The 13305-nt window shown below is 50.3% G+C and overlaps 1 protein-coding gene across 1 annotated transcript in view; it reads right to left on the reverse strand.

Annotated features, from left to right (window-relative positions):
* Positions 1 to 527: 527 nt before the first annotated feature.
* Positions 528 to 13305, reverse strand: part of LOC144164837 (uncharacterized) — a 103727-nt gene continuing 90949 nt past the window's right edge. Inside the window, exon 7 of the mRNA XM_077695095.1 lies at positions 528 to 1066. Coding sequence (XP_077551221.1) covers positions 881 to 1066 — 186 coding nt within the window. The 3' untranslated portion in view covers positions 528 to 880. The remainder of the gene's footprint in view (positions 1067 to 13305) is intronic.

Genomic DNA, 13305 nt, shown 5'->3' on the forward strand with positions numbered 1-13305 from the left:
GTGATAAGGCATTCGTCACGGGGTGCTAGCGTTGGCCTGGCAACGCGAGCAAGAAAAAGAACGGATAAAATCAATTCTGGCCGAGTGGCTTTTTTTGTGAAAAGCAAAAGGCCGCTTATTTGAGGGGCCGTATCATTTGGGGGCCGCTTCGTAAGCGGGAATAGATTAGCATAATGGGCCGCGTAGAAAAGTAACGGCCAGCGGCGTGCCGAGCAGACGGCCCGGTGTTTAGGTGGCCCTCTGGTTAGGCGGCCCTCAAGAGGCCCGCTTAAACGCCGGGCCGCATGTTGGTTGGGCCGCGTGTTTTGCGGGCCGCTTGCGCTCGAGGCCGCCTTAACTGCCGTTATAAGCGGCCTTAAACTGACGGAGCAGCCCGCCTGCATGCGGGTCGGATAACCAGGAATTGACTAAGTGTAGTTCTTATTACAGTAAACACATTCACGTCGATTAGGAATCTGATGATAACGAATGCGCAATTTTAAATTAACATGCGGAGGAACCAATAAACTATTTATTTTCCATTTCAAGTCTACAAGGTTAGCACATGGACGTTAACATGGATGTTCACACAAATCAATCCTCTTTTCTATCTACTAGGGGGCAAGTAGCAATCTCAAGTTCATTACCAGATGTTTTTTCAGAAATTGTTACCAATGTGAGGTGCCTAAATGGAGCAAAATTATCAGTGCTGAATAACACTTCCTATTTGATAAAGGTCAATTGGGCAGACTAATTAACCGTAGAGTTAAGTAAATGGTAATAATAATGTCGTAATTGTAAGCAGTTCATGGCGGCAACACATTCAAGTCAGCGAGGTCGTGCACAGATCTGTTGAAGGGGCAGACAGCCGCGCGAAGGCGGACTTCTGGTGGCTCCGGCGTCATCGTGTGTTGTAGGTGCCGATGGCTAGTGCCTGAATAAGCGGCGAAGTCACATGTGGGTTACATTGTCCACTAAAGTCGTCTAGCTCGATGTCATACACCATGATAGGCACGTCCCCCATCCCGTCGTCGTACGAGTTGCGCATGCGCGTTAGGACCTCGTCGGGTCCCATGAAGGCCGCCACCTGGGCACAAGAAAGAAAAAAGGTGCCTGCTTACTCAGCACTTTTCGCCTGCCTTAAAGTTTGGCACCTACGCCTAACTGTTGGGGTGCTCCTAAACGCGAAACTTTTGGTGGCTCTGTAAAGAGGTTGATTTGTCCGTCGAAGCAGATGCATAACATGCCTCGATGGAACTATGCATAGGGTAACAGATACACACTACAAATGGGAAACGCTCTGTTTGTCACTCGATTCAGCCGACTGGTCAAAGGTTGAAGGAATGTGTAAACAAGTGCGTATAGGCAAGATGTATCGAAGTTGCGGAAACTGGTGGGATCTATCATAGATGCAAACACTGTTCAACAAATATAGAACATTACGCGCAATTCAGACAAAACATACGTATATACCTGACTACGGCAGCGTCAGGTATAGCAGAAACCTGATCATAGGAGCGTTTCTTTAATTGATAACAGGCGTGAGTGTGGTTTTTGAGCGAGGAAATCCGAGCGCATTGAAAACAGCGTGCGCGAAGAGCATGATAAAAGCAAACCTGAAGCAGAAGATGTCTCCTTGTGCTGTTATAAGAATAATAGAATCACTAGACCCAAACAGATGGCGTGTGAGGATTGTCAACGGGGTAAAATAGAGTCGAGTTGGGCAAACTTCCTGTTATTCTATTAACCGTAAGCGGGGGTTGAGGGGAGAGAAGCAGCGAGAGCGTTAAGTGGTATATCATCCGGACTGAGCTCGGAATACAAGTGGTAAGTTGCTAAGCTTATTTTCAGTACTAAGGCTTGACTTTGGGCTTCTCGTGTACCCATTGCTAGAAGAGACAACGCAAAAAACGTGGATTCAGTAGACAGACGAGAAACGCTGACGAAAAACTAAGGAAAATGTTATTAGAAGTGACTACATATAGACCGCACATGCGTAGTCTGACAGTGCGAGCAGGAAAGCAAAAATAAAAGTATAAACTACGTGAAAAGGGCACAGTTAATATTCAAAACAGCCATTTGTTCTTTTTATGGGCCAAGGTAGGCTATCTGGCGCCACCGAAGGCGAAGTCACGCAAACATCACGCTTAATGCCAATGAGTGATGACTCGTAGATTTCCTGGGATCACAATCCACACGTTTCACGTATTTGTTGGCCTGGTTCTGCCCGCGACCGGTTTTGGGTCCCTTTTCATTGTTGACCATGGCAGGCAGAGTGGTCAACATGTTTGGCGCGGAAAAAAAAACCATCCTCACACCTGCCTTGTCTCCGATCTTCTTGAGGACGTGCAAAACGCCGTGCACGTAGGGGATGATGTTGAGGCGGCCCTGCCGTCCTCCTCCGACCTTGTTGCCTTGTCCGGACTCAGCAACGACTCCGCGGAGCTGCGCAGCAATGAAACCGGGTGCCCTGCCCACCTGAGCCTGCGGACTTGGAAGTCTAGGCTCAAAGTAATCGTGTGGCGACAGGACCTGGACACCGCTTTCTGCATGGCAGCGAGTGGTATACCTCGTTTCACAACCTTCGCGATAGCCTTCGAGATAACCTTCGAGATTGAAGGGCCAAGAATCTTGACTTGTTATCTCTTGGTCTCTCGTTGGTACGGGGAACGTCGTTGGAACCGCCGAGGTCTCCGGAATCCTGCATTCTGGGTTTGTGAATCTTCACATACCTTGAAGATCACCAGGAAGTCGCGTACGTAACGAAATGTCTTCACTACTGTCAGGTCAGGACTAACGAACTGAAATCGGCGGTCGTAGGGAGCAAGTAGAAGGTCACTGAGCACAGGTGCTATAGAGGAACCTTTGAACACCCCTCCCCGCTTCAGGTAGAGCTCGTTGTCGTGCATCACTAAACGTGACCGCAAGTAGAATGCCAGGCGTTCTACGAAGGCCTTCGTTTCGATACCACATTCACTTTGGAACTTTGTGATTCATACACACCGATAGCCTCACTCACAGCTCCGAGTATCAAGGCATGAGGTAGGAAATCGAACATGTCTTTGAGGTCCACGGAAAGGCCCTTAAGAGGAGCCGAGGTCTGTACTTCCAAAAAAGTCTGAGGCCGCTCAGGGATTCCTCACCAGGAGTCTTCTGTCGGTAGATTGGACAGAGAGCGCTGGAAGAAACTTCCATAGCAGTTTTCCCAAGTAACCCTTTCCTGACGATCACTCTAAAAGGACATGACTCCTTGTGTGTCTTGGCACTGAACAAACACTGGAAATCTATACCCTTGGCCTTGTTTATTGCGGAAGAAAGTTTATTCAACTGATATTTCGCAAAATTGGATGGCGTCTCTCTTTACGTGCCGAGGTTTCACCCCTATTTAGGTACAGTGTGTTTGTGTAGGTACAGTTTAGGTATGCATTTTTTTTGGATAGTATGAGTTAGTCAGGTACTGTGAGCCAGCAAGCGTCTTTATTGGGAAGACGACGAGGAACCGTAAGAGAAAACTTAGCAGCAGAGCTGTTTGGGCTATAGCTCTGGCCACGACTTTAACAAAAATTAAAGCCGTTCTAATCAATGTGAACGCTGTCGAAAGGGCAGAGCAGCGATTCGCCATAACGGTCTGTTGGGCGGTTATCCGCTCACTCTTACCACCCATAACGCTATTCGCCGCCCTGTCTCACTCCTGTCCTGGTGAATTTAAGGGACGTTTGTCTAACTCATTTCAAATTTCCCGCCTTCACAGTGCTCGCGCGCCTCTTGCCTGAAACTGCGCCAGCGGGAGCTCTGTTCTTTTTGCGCTTGCTTTTCCTCCCGCGCGTGCAGGCGTTACAGTGCTGCTTTTTTTCGCTTTCTGTCGTAAAAACCAACTCAACCAGCGCTCCTAACTAAAGGAACGCGGGCGCTGCCGGTTAATTACGTGTACTTTGCCTCAAATGTACCGGCAGTTTTTTTCGCGCCGAAGAATGGGTAGATGACGTGCGCCACCGGTTCACGTGTTTCGAACGCTTATGACTATATAAACCGCATGGCTTTCGAGGCCTCGGTGGGAAAGCCGCGACGACAGCCGCTACGACGGAACGCTGCGGGACTCTACTTGGGTCCAGCGAGCGAGCTACGACAACAAGGCGAGTTCCTAAAGTGCTCTGCACTTAAAAAGTCGGCTCCACCGCGTGCGCCCTAAAAGCGCGCACAAAAAGAACCGACGTCCTACTCGCGCTGTTCCGGACAGAACAAGTTTAAAAAAAATGCAGAGCCCTTCCACCCCGTGAAGAGGGATGGCGAGCAAAGCTGCGGTGCCGAGCCTCAACGTGAGGTTTCACTGGGTCGTAGTCCAAGGGGTGCACGAAGCAAAACACGTTTGTTTGTAATTTGCGATTGAGCATTGTTCCTGGTTTTTAACTGAAAGTCCAGTCCTGTCCACTCACTGCTCCTCGCGCATGCTCAGCACGGCTCTTCACGAGCCACGTGAAACGGCTATCAAGCGGCTCCGACGCAGCGTCAGACTTGGCTACTGCGCAATGGAGGCGCACACCTGGGCACGCGCCGGCGCCAGTGCATCTGCCGCGGCTATGACGCAACAAAATCCACTTTAATCCAATCCAATGCAAGCCAAGCCATGCCAAGCCAATCCAATCGAATCCAACTCAATCCAATGCCCCTCGCGCTTGCGCAGAACCTCCCTTCGCGGCACACGCGAAACTGCTCAACCTCGGCCAGTGTAGCTTACGCTACAAAACACACAGGAATCGTGGGTAGAAATTTATTATAGCGCGTGTATGGTAATCACGGCGCATGCTCTATGAAGGCCCTTTGACCTTTTTAATTTTGTATGATTTTTTCCCACGCCCCAGGGGTGTGGCGCACAGTTTTACGATTCCGGGGATTTCAGTGGGCTCCGCAACGTGGCGCTACGGTCGCTAGCGATTCCTGTCTACATCGCTCTGGGACCGGAGACGATCTGCTGGATCCTAGCCATTTACAGCTTTGCTGTAAAAGATGAAAGAAAAAGAGGTGCGCCAGAAAACTCCGTTTGGCGAAGAGGAGAGACGGATGGTTAGGCGTCGCGGAGAGAAGCAATAGCTGCGTGAGGTGTGGCGACGGGGGAGAGGTGGCACGCATGGTAAAACAACTAACGAAGCAGTGCAGGGAGAAATGAGATGGGCGTCGCTTGAAGTTCGAGGAGCTCACAGTTCAAAATGTGTTTTGAAGGTAGGTTGAGGGCAATGTATGAACGTAGGTGAACAGCTAAAATTTTTAGGTACCTATACTTGAAAAGCGTGGACAGGCAGTGGTTAGGAAAACTGGAAGGCTAAAGATGAAATACGAAAGAAAAATGGAGATTCCAAGACAGCTAAGGTAACCAAGTGAAAAGGAAGGCGTTTAGAAACAAATAAACGGAGAGAAAGAATGGAAGCTAAAACGTCGTTGGAGGAGTACGGGGCAGAAAAATTGGACATCAGAAAGCAAAATTTCTAGAATAATTCCAATGGCAGTGCTTTGCTTTGTGAGACCAGAGCAGGTTGCTTAAGGCCGATCCACACGGCGGACCAAAACGATTATTTGGACCGCGGTCCGCGCATGACGTGACAGGACGTCACCAGTTCGCGCGGGTCGCCGTTGGACCGCGCAGGACCGCGGCCCTCGCGGTCCAAATATTCGCCGAGGCTTTTCGGTCCGCGGTCTCACGGCGGACCGCGACATCAATCAGCGTGGTATGACAGCTCCCGCGCCGCGTGGGCGGAGCCGGGTCCAGTTGCGCCAATAGAGAATGGCGCAGGCAGCGCGGCTGTTTCGAAGCGCTCGAAGTAGCCTGTCAATCACCCCCGCTGGGATAGGCGGCGGAGGCTTACAATCGCGACGCATACTTCATCCGCGCTTTTACTAGCGAGTCCCACGACTCTTACTAGTGCGATGCTAGCCATCATTATCACTTTGTTTCACGCATGTGGACCTCAATTTACGGGAAGCGTTCGGTTCCAACGAGCGGTGACGAGCCGTATGCAGCCCGGATCGCCCCGCCGTCGCCGCTCGTAGTGTCGCCTTCGTGCGAACGACGCCGGCGGCTGCGTGAGCGCGCCCGCCCGGCTGGCATGCGGGTGGCTGCTATTGTGGGGATGAAACGTTTCGTGCAGGCTTGTGCGTTACAACATGTTGTCGCGGCCAAACGGCGCCTGTGTTCAACCTTCCAGCTTGCGAGTTGAGACGGTCGGCCATTCCCGGTCCGCTCAGCCGGCCCGCCACAGAACAGGGAGGATGGCCCGCCGTGTAGATGCGCTCTGCTCTGGATCGGACCGCGGCGTACCGTGACGTCGCATCACGTGACCGATTGGACCGCGGACTCGGTCCGTCGTGTGGATCGGCCTTTAAGAACTAAGAGGTTTTTGGGGAAGTATACGCAAAATGATGGGGTATGCTTGGTAAGTGGAAAAGAAACAAGCTATGCGGCAAATAGGGTTGGAGTGTGAGTGTATCCATCTCAATCTAGCAACTGTATTTAATTATTAAACACTTAAACTCCACCCCACAAATAAGGGTAAATGTTTTGAACCTGTTCCGGAACAGCTTCAGAATAACGAATGCACGAACACAGCTGCTTGTGTATCATGGAAACGACACCGTGGAAAGAAGCGTTTTTTAGTTGAAAGCAATCAAGCAAGCATCGCCTGGTCAGCGAGATATACACTGATACCTTTGCATGCAATTTAAAAACTATGTTCTTTCGCTTCGGCACGCTTGTCCGGCAAATGACGTGACCCTTGAATTGCATACGCGTACCTGGCTACATCAGGACGCGAAACCTTTGTTGGCAGTCATTAAGCAGGTGGTCAGCAGTCATCGCCGAAGAGCAATGTTGTCAGCGTGTAATGTAGACCCGCGTACACCGACTAGGAACATTATACATACCGATTGTCAGAAAATTAAACGCGCCGCTAAAATGCAGTCTGCCGCTCCAGTTTTAAAGCGAAGCTTTCTACCTCTACGAGCCAACGGTTCTTTCGCGGCTTGAGGGACAATGAACTCCCAACGCGGCGGAGGAGGTGGCGGGGCGGAGAGTTTCACAAACGGAGCACATTGTAGATGGCGCGGCGAATTTACTCGGCGTTCCCCGCGCGGAGGTGCCTGCTCGCCTGCGGGCGCGTCGGCGGCACAGCTTTGTCGTCTGCTTTAGCTACGGTTGTTTTGGGCCTGTTTTCGCGCAGCTTCGCGACCATTGCGTGTTTCCTTCGCGCGGCTAGATAAACGTGTTCGATCGTACCTCCTGGGTAACCCGGGCCGGACGGAATTAATTGGTAGTACGGCAAAGGTACGCTAAGGATTGGTTTGCAGGGCGGGAAAACAAAATGTAGAGACCACATACAGACATCTGGCCATTAGAGAAACGCTGCTTTTTGCGCACTGCTTGCCAGGAATGGGACTCAGTTTTCTAAAGTGATGAGTACCAATTCGGTTGTGTTTTAAGAGGTATTACAAAAGGTGGAAGGAGCAACTTGTTCTTATAATAAGTGATTATAAAATTCTTTCTCAGCTTTTTCGTAATTCTTAAACTTATTCAACTGACTAGTTTTAATCGGCATAAATAGGAATCACTAAGCTATGCGTATTTGTCTCGCGGTGGTGCAGCCCCGGGCTAGCGCATCAGGATGCCTAGGTGCCACTGTCTCATCCTTTAAAAGACCCTCATCTCCGTTTTCTCTTTGCCACCGCACGGCCGGGCTAGAGCAGCGGCGTCCGCTGCTCTAGCCCAGCCGTGGTCGACGCTGCTGCGTTCGCGACGCCGCCCCACAAATTCATAGGTGACGCCTGGCAAAATCTCTGGTTTCACTCTTTATAGAGGTACGTGTATGAATCCAAGTGACATCGCATGGGCAATTGTTGTAGGTGTCGTTTAAAGCTTTGCTTTTCAATCACCTTCACAACGTGGACTGGAGCCAATTTTTTTATGTCATTCTCCTAGCAAGATGCCACGATCTTCTGTTGGGTTACTACGAAGGACAAACGAATATCTTTTTCCTGTGCAGCGTGATAAGGTATCCTGCTTCGTAAATTCATCGTTCTCACAAAATAACCTTTACTTGTGCTCACAGAAGCGGCATTGACACTGCGTCAGGACATAAAAAAATACACGAATAGTAAAAGGAACAAGGAACTCGATAAGATAAGTAAAGATCAATGATATTCGTTTCCCCAACGTCCGGTGGCGATCAGGAACCAAATCGCCCGGGCTTCGGTTGATTTGGCAGGAGGCTCGCACGGCGATGGTGTTGAAGTTCGTGGAGAAGGTGGCCGAATTGACGAACTCCATGCGTTTGTATTTAATAAAGAAAAACGGAGAGTTTATATACAACTATTTACATTAAAGTAACTGGATACACGAGCAACAAAAAGCAAGAACTTCAAACTTCAGTTAGACGCTAGGTTTAAGTGCGTACAAATCACTCCAGAGCCTCAAACTCCGTCTAACTCTCCTATGCTCGGAGCGCACACAAGCCGCTCGAGAAACGACGGCCGGGATTCTGTTCCCGACGCAAGACCCGTCTAGTTGCCCGGTACACAGCTGTACCCTAAGCTTCCTACGCGATCCTCAAGTCTGCCACTCGCTTAGGGGGCTCAAAAATCCCAACCAAGCTTCAGTGGTCGAGACGCCTTCTCTGGTCGGGAACTGCCTACCTGAGAGCTCATACAAGAACGCTATTTTGCGGCCAAGTTCGGCCTTATAACACTTCGGTATTACTCTCTCTTTGGCACGCCCCTCTAGCTTTCGTACACGCGTTAGGGAGGGCCCAAATTCACATTTACAGCTGTAACTCAGCCATTTGCCGAATATTCAACAATGCGCCACCATCTTCGGGTCAACAGCCGGCGCGCGGGCGACCAAGCACGCAGTGGCGAGTACACATGCCTCCGAAGGGAGGGGGTGAAAAGCGGCGGCCACCGAAATGTAGCCGTTCCGACAGTGACGCGCGACGATAGGATCTCGCGGAAAACATCAGACAACGGTAATTACCCCTTCGTTTTTCTAGGGGCATTCCTCCGTACAGACAAGCCGTCTCCCGAACGTGCCGCATCGAATTGGCGACGGCCGCAGCGTTGTGTCGGCAGTGCTGTGCCGCCAGATCGAGCAGCGGCGATCTATCCTTTGGCACGCGAAGGCGACGAACCTGACCACTGACCTCATGAGTGGACCTTACAACATCGTTACGTGTTAGCGACAAACAGTGGTGGAGCGTGTGTTCGAGTTAGCCGTTGTCGCTTCTTTGAGACACCAAAGTAAACGATCAGCTGTTACTCAGCGCAAACGAAGCACCCTTTCACGATTTTGCCAGAAGGAAGAACCCACGTCGGGTAAAGCGATAAAAGTTAGACTTCGGAGTGGAAACGAACAACAACCGTTATTACGTACTTGGGGTTATGAGACACGTCGCTTCCCTTCCCGAACGAAATTAAACGCAGTACAGCCACCATGCTTTAGCCTCGCGCATCGCCGACTCGTACGCAAGAAAAGAAAAACAAACGCTTCGCCGCCGAAATGCTGACTCGGCTAAACTCAGCCGTGTATGGAATGTATAAATGTCCTCCTTAAATAAAAGAACCCTTGGAAACTTTAATATAACATTAACATGAAGTACACGTTCTTTACACGACTAACAATTTATACACTCTTTAATATATTTATAGCTTTTGTATTCCGAAAAAAAGTACTTTAAGTCAAGTCAAGGTGGCAGTTCTGTCAAGCCAAGTTCGAAAACCACGTATCCTCCAAGCATGGCCGCCTCCGGGGGGGGGGGGGGTGTTGATGCAGCTATTCTACAGCTCTCATAGACACTAACGCCAGTGTCCCCGCTAGCGTAAAGTAGTCTAAAACTCTATGTATCTGGTAGCTTTGTCCTGAGCTCGGGTCTAATTAGCGCAAAAAGGCATAATGGTGCTCTGGAAGGAACCACAGACGGTTCCGTTCCTTCAAAACAACTACCATCGTCATAGCTGAAGCTTCATGCACATCGAGGAATACTTGCCTGATATTAGGCACTTGGAGGCCATAGCGAGCTGCTTCATCTGCCTTCTAGCTCCCTGGAACACCACAGTGGCGTGGAAGCCACTGAGATTTTAATAAAGCGAAGCTTTTAGCCTGTGCCTAATGTTGTCCATGCGCGAAAACGCACTGCAGAAATGCCAGCATCCTCCGACGAAGATGATGATCGTAGATAAAGTGAATTAAAATAAAAGCTTCCCTGCGAAGCTTGGAAACAGCTCCTTTAGGCCCCCTCCGCTAAAGGATGACGTGCAGCTGAGGTGACGCAGGCGTGCGATGGCGCAACGTATACAGACCTAACGTCCTGTTCTCATCTGAACGTCGAAAGCCGTTGCCCTTAGCTCGACGTACGTTAAGAATTGCGTTGTTCTGCATGGCGCAAAGCTGTGAGCCAAAGGACGTTCAATCGAACGACGCATTTAGAGGTTAAATACCTTGAACCGGCACCCACTCGAGCAAGTAATCACTGCACACCAAGCAGCCGGTACCGATTCACGCCGTACACCCCAAACGCAAACGTTCCGCCTTCGGAGTGCATGCCCAAGAGTTGCTGCGGTTCTATAGAGAAGCGGTGCATACGTCTATGGTACCACATACAAGAGTGTGGTACTGGCTAACCAAGGAATTCATCAAGAGAAATCTTCGCGTTCAACCATCACCATCGTTAGGTGTAGGGGTGCATGATTTTTTGGTGTCCGGTGTCTACGGCCAGATGAAAGTATGTTATTTTACGAAAGTAAATTTTCGTTGGTGCTGAAGCAGTTGTTGCGGTGATGAATTCTGGAAGCGTCGACTTGTCGAAGGTTAAGATCAGTTGCTTTGTCGGTATTTGTTTGTCATCTCTGCAGATGGTTTCGCGCCTGACCGCTGTTACGCCCTGACTATGAAGGCCCTCCAGCTGGTCAGCTTGAGATTCATTTAGTAGGTCATATTCGGAAACCACGCCATGGGAGCGGTTTAGGCTGTGGTGGGGCGTCACTCGGATGGCCACATCAGCGATGCGGGTTTGTGCATGCAGTTTATGAGCCTGATCCTGGCTAATGACCTCAACAAGGATTTCACCAGTTCTGTTTTTTGGTTGTATATGAATCGCCGGTGGCACCTTCAAGAAATTTGGAGACTAGAAATACTTACTTGGAACCAAAAGGTTCAACTGGTCAACTGATTCTATCACTAAGAAGCGAGAGTAGTTGTTCGGTTTCGGAATACTCAAGTTAGGAAGTGGTGTAAAAGAAACTTCGGTGCGGCCCCTTTTCGGGGGCCGAGCATGTTTGGGGTGGGGTTTAGATAATACCATAAGCTATATAGTATAAAAGCAAAGGACGGGTGTACTTCTTTCGCTCGGGTTACCCTGATACCGAGAGAGGTCGCGGAGCTCCCTGCCTGGTAAACTGACAGGGAGCCCATCCGAAGGAGCTTGACCTGGGCTCCGACGGCCACCGTTTGAGGTTTCTACCCTTCGCCTCAAAACACATCGCCACGGTAGGATCCAGCTTATGTATGGGGGCTCGGGGTCCGGGATGTCGCCAATACCGTCACCATAATTACTCAAGGTGCCCCGTGCGGGGAAGAGCGAAAGGTAACAATTTATACGGGTGATTCCGTGCTGCGTCTCATTTTACAATTATTTCAATAATTTGTTTAGAGAAATTGCATACATACTTCGAAGCCGTGTACGGCTGGTGCGTAGCGTGTGACACAAAAATATTTATAGGAAGTCAATATTCGTTGATGAGTATGGAGTTGGTTTCGCCGGTTGCTTCCTACCCCGCCCCCTTCTTCCTATTTTGCATTGGCCCGTAGCCAGGATTGTAGCGAAAAAGAAAAAGAAAACAAGAGCAGCAGCGGCGCATAGCTGGCCCGCAGAGTGGGAGACGCGCGCATCAGCGGAGTGGGCTCCCAGCGCCGGCTCCTTGCAGGGGCCGCAGGCAGGAACTAGGCCCCTTGCGAAGGCCGTACCAATGAGCGCACGTTGCCGCTCTAGACCGGCAGTGGCGATTCCTGACACCGCTGGACTACCGAAGGCAGTCCGGCAAGAGACGGGACCACCGCAGCATCTACAGGTGTTGTAGAGGCAGCAGGTGGCTGCTCAGCCGTGGGCTGGGACAGCAACACATCGGCAACAAGGCTGCACTGTGTCGCTGTGCTGACCAAACGCCGCCCCAGCCCACGGCGGGCAGCGTCTGCATAGGATGCGGTCGAAAGCAGCCTATGCTTTTGGCGAGCCTGGGCAAAGGTGATATTTTCTGTTAATTTCATCTGTAGAATTTCTTTTTCTGCTTTGCATTTTGTGCAGGTTTGCGAATAAGCAGCGTGTGGGCCAGTGAAATTCGGGCATTTCACTGTGCTGTTTCGAGAGTCATCAGGCGGATGGTCAGTTTCTGCACATTTAGCACGCGTCAGCTTTCGTCGACACGATAGAGTTACATGGCCATATCGTTGGCACTTAAAGCATCGCCTGGGTTTGGGGACATATGATCGTACATTACAGCTTAGGAAGCCCACTTCGACATTTCGGGTGGGGTTGTTAAATCGAATGTAAAGACAAGATGCTTTGTTGGGATATCTTCATTTGCTCTCCGGATTACAATTCATCTGATAGCAGTTACTCCTTGAGGTTGAAGCACCTGAAGAGGTTCCACCTCTGTCTCAGACTAAGTCTTTTTCAGAGATGACGCCGTGAGAGGAGTTGAGGGTTCTCTCAGGAGTCACAGTAAACGACAGGTGAGCCAACGTGGCTTCTTTCGGGAGGTTTTTGCTTTGGTTTTTGTTTTTTACTTCAAAAAGTAGGTCACCGGATGAAAGCTTTTTTGCATCGTAGTCTGAGCCAACAACAGACTCGGTGCATTTAGCCAAGAGAATGACTGACTTCTTTGCAACCGGGTGTCCTGTGTGGAATGGACTACAAGATATTTATGAAAATGTTCTGCCTTCTGTTTAGAAAGTACTACGGTGCGGCCTCTTTTGGGAGGCCGATCATTGGAGTGGGTTTTTTTAGAAAATGCCACACGCTATAGTATACAGCAGGGGACGGGGGTACTTTCTTCGCTCGATTTACCCTGATACCGAGAGAGGCCCCGAAGCTCCCTACCTGGTAGACAGGCAGGGAGCCCATCCGCCGGAGCTTGACCTGGGCTCCGACGGCCACCGTTTGTGGTTTCTACCCTTCACCTTACAACACACCGCCACAGTTGGTTCCAGCTTATGTTTGGGGGCTCGGGGTCCGCGGTGTCGCCAATACCGTCACCATGATTACTCAAGGTGCCCCGTGCGGGGACGCTGTGAAG

This window comes from Haemaphysalis longicornis, unplaced genomic scaffold (assembly GCF_048455015.1).
Source record: "Haemaphysalis longicornis isolate Haplotype H1 unplaced genomic scaffold, Haemaphysalis longicornis Haplotype H1 scaffold_14, whole genome shotgun sequence".
NCBI lineage: Eukaryota > Metazoa > Arthropoda > Arachnida > Ixodida > Ixodidae > Haemaphysalis > Haemaphysalis longicornis.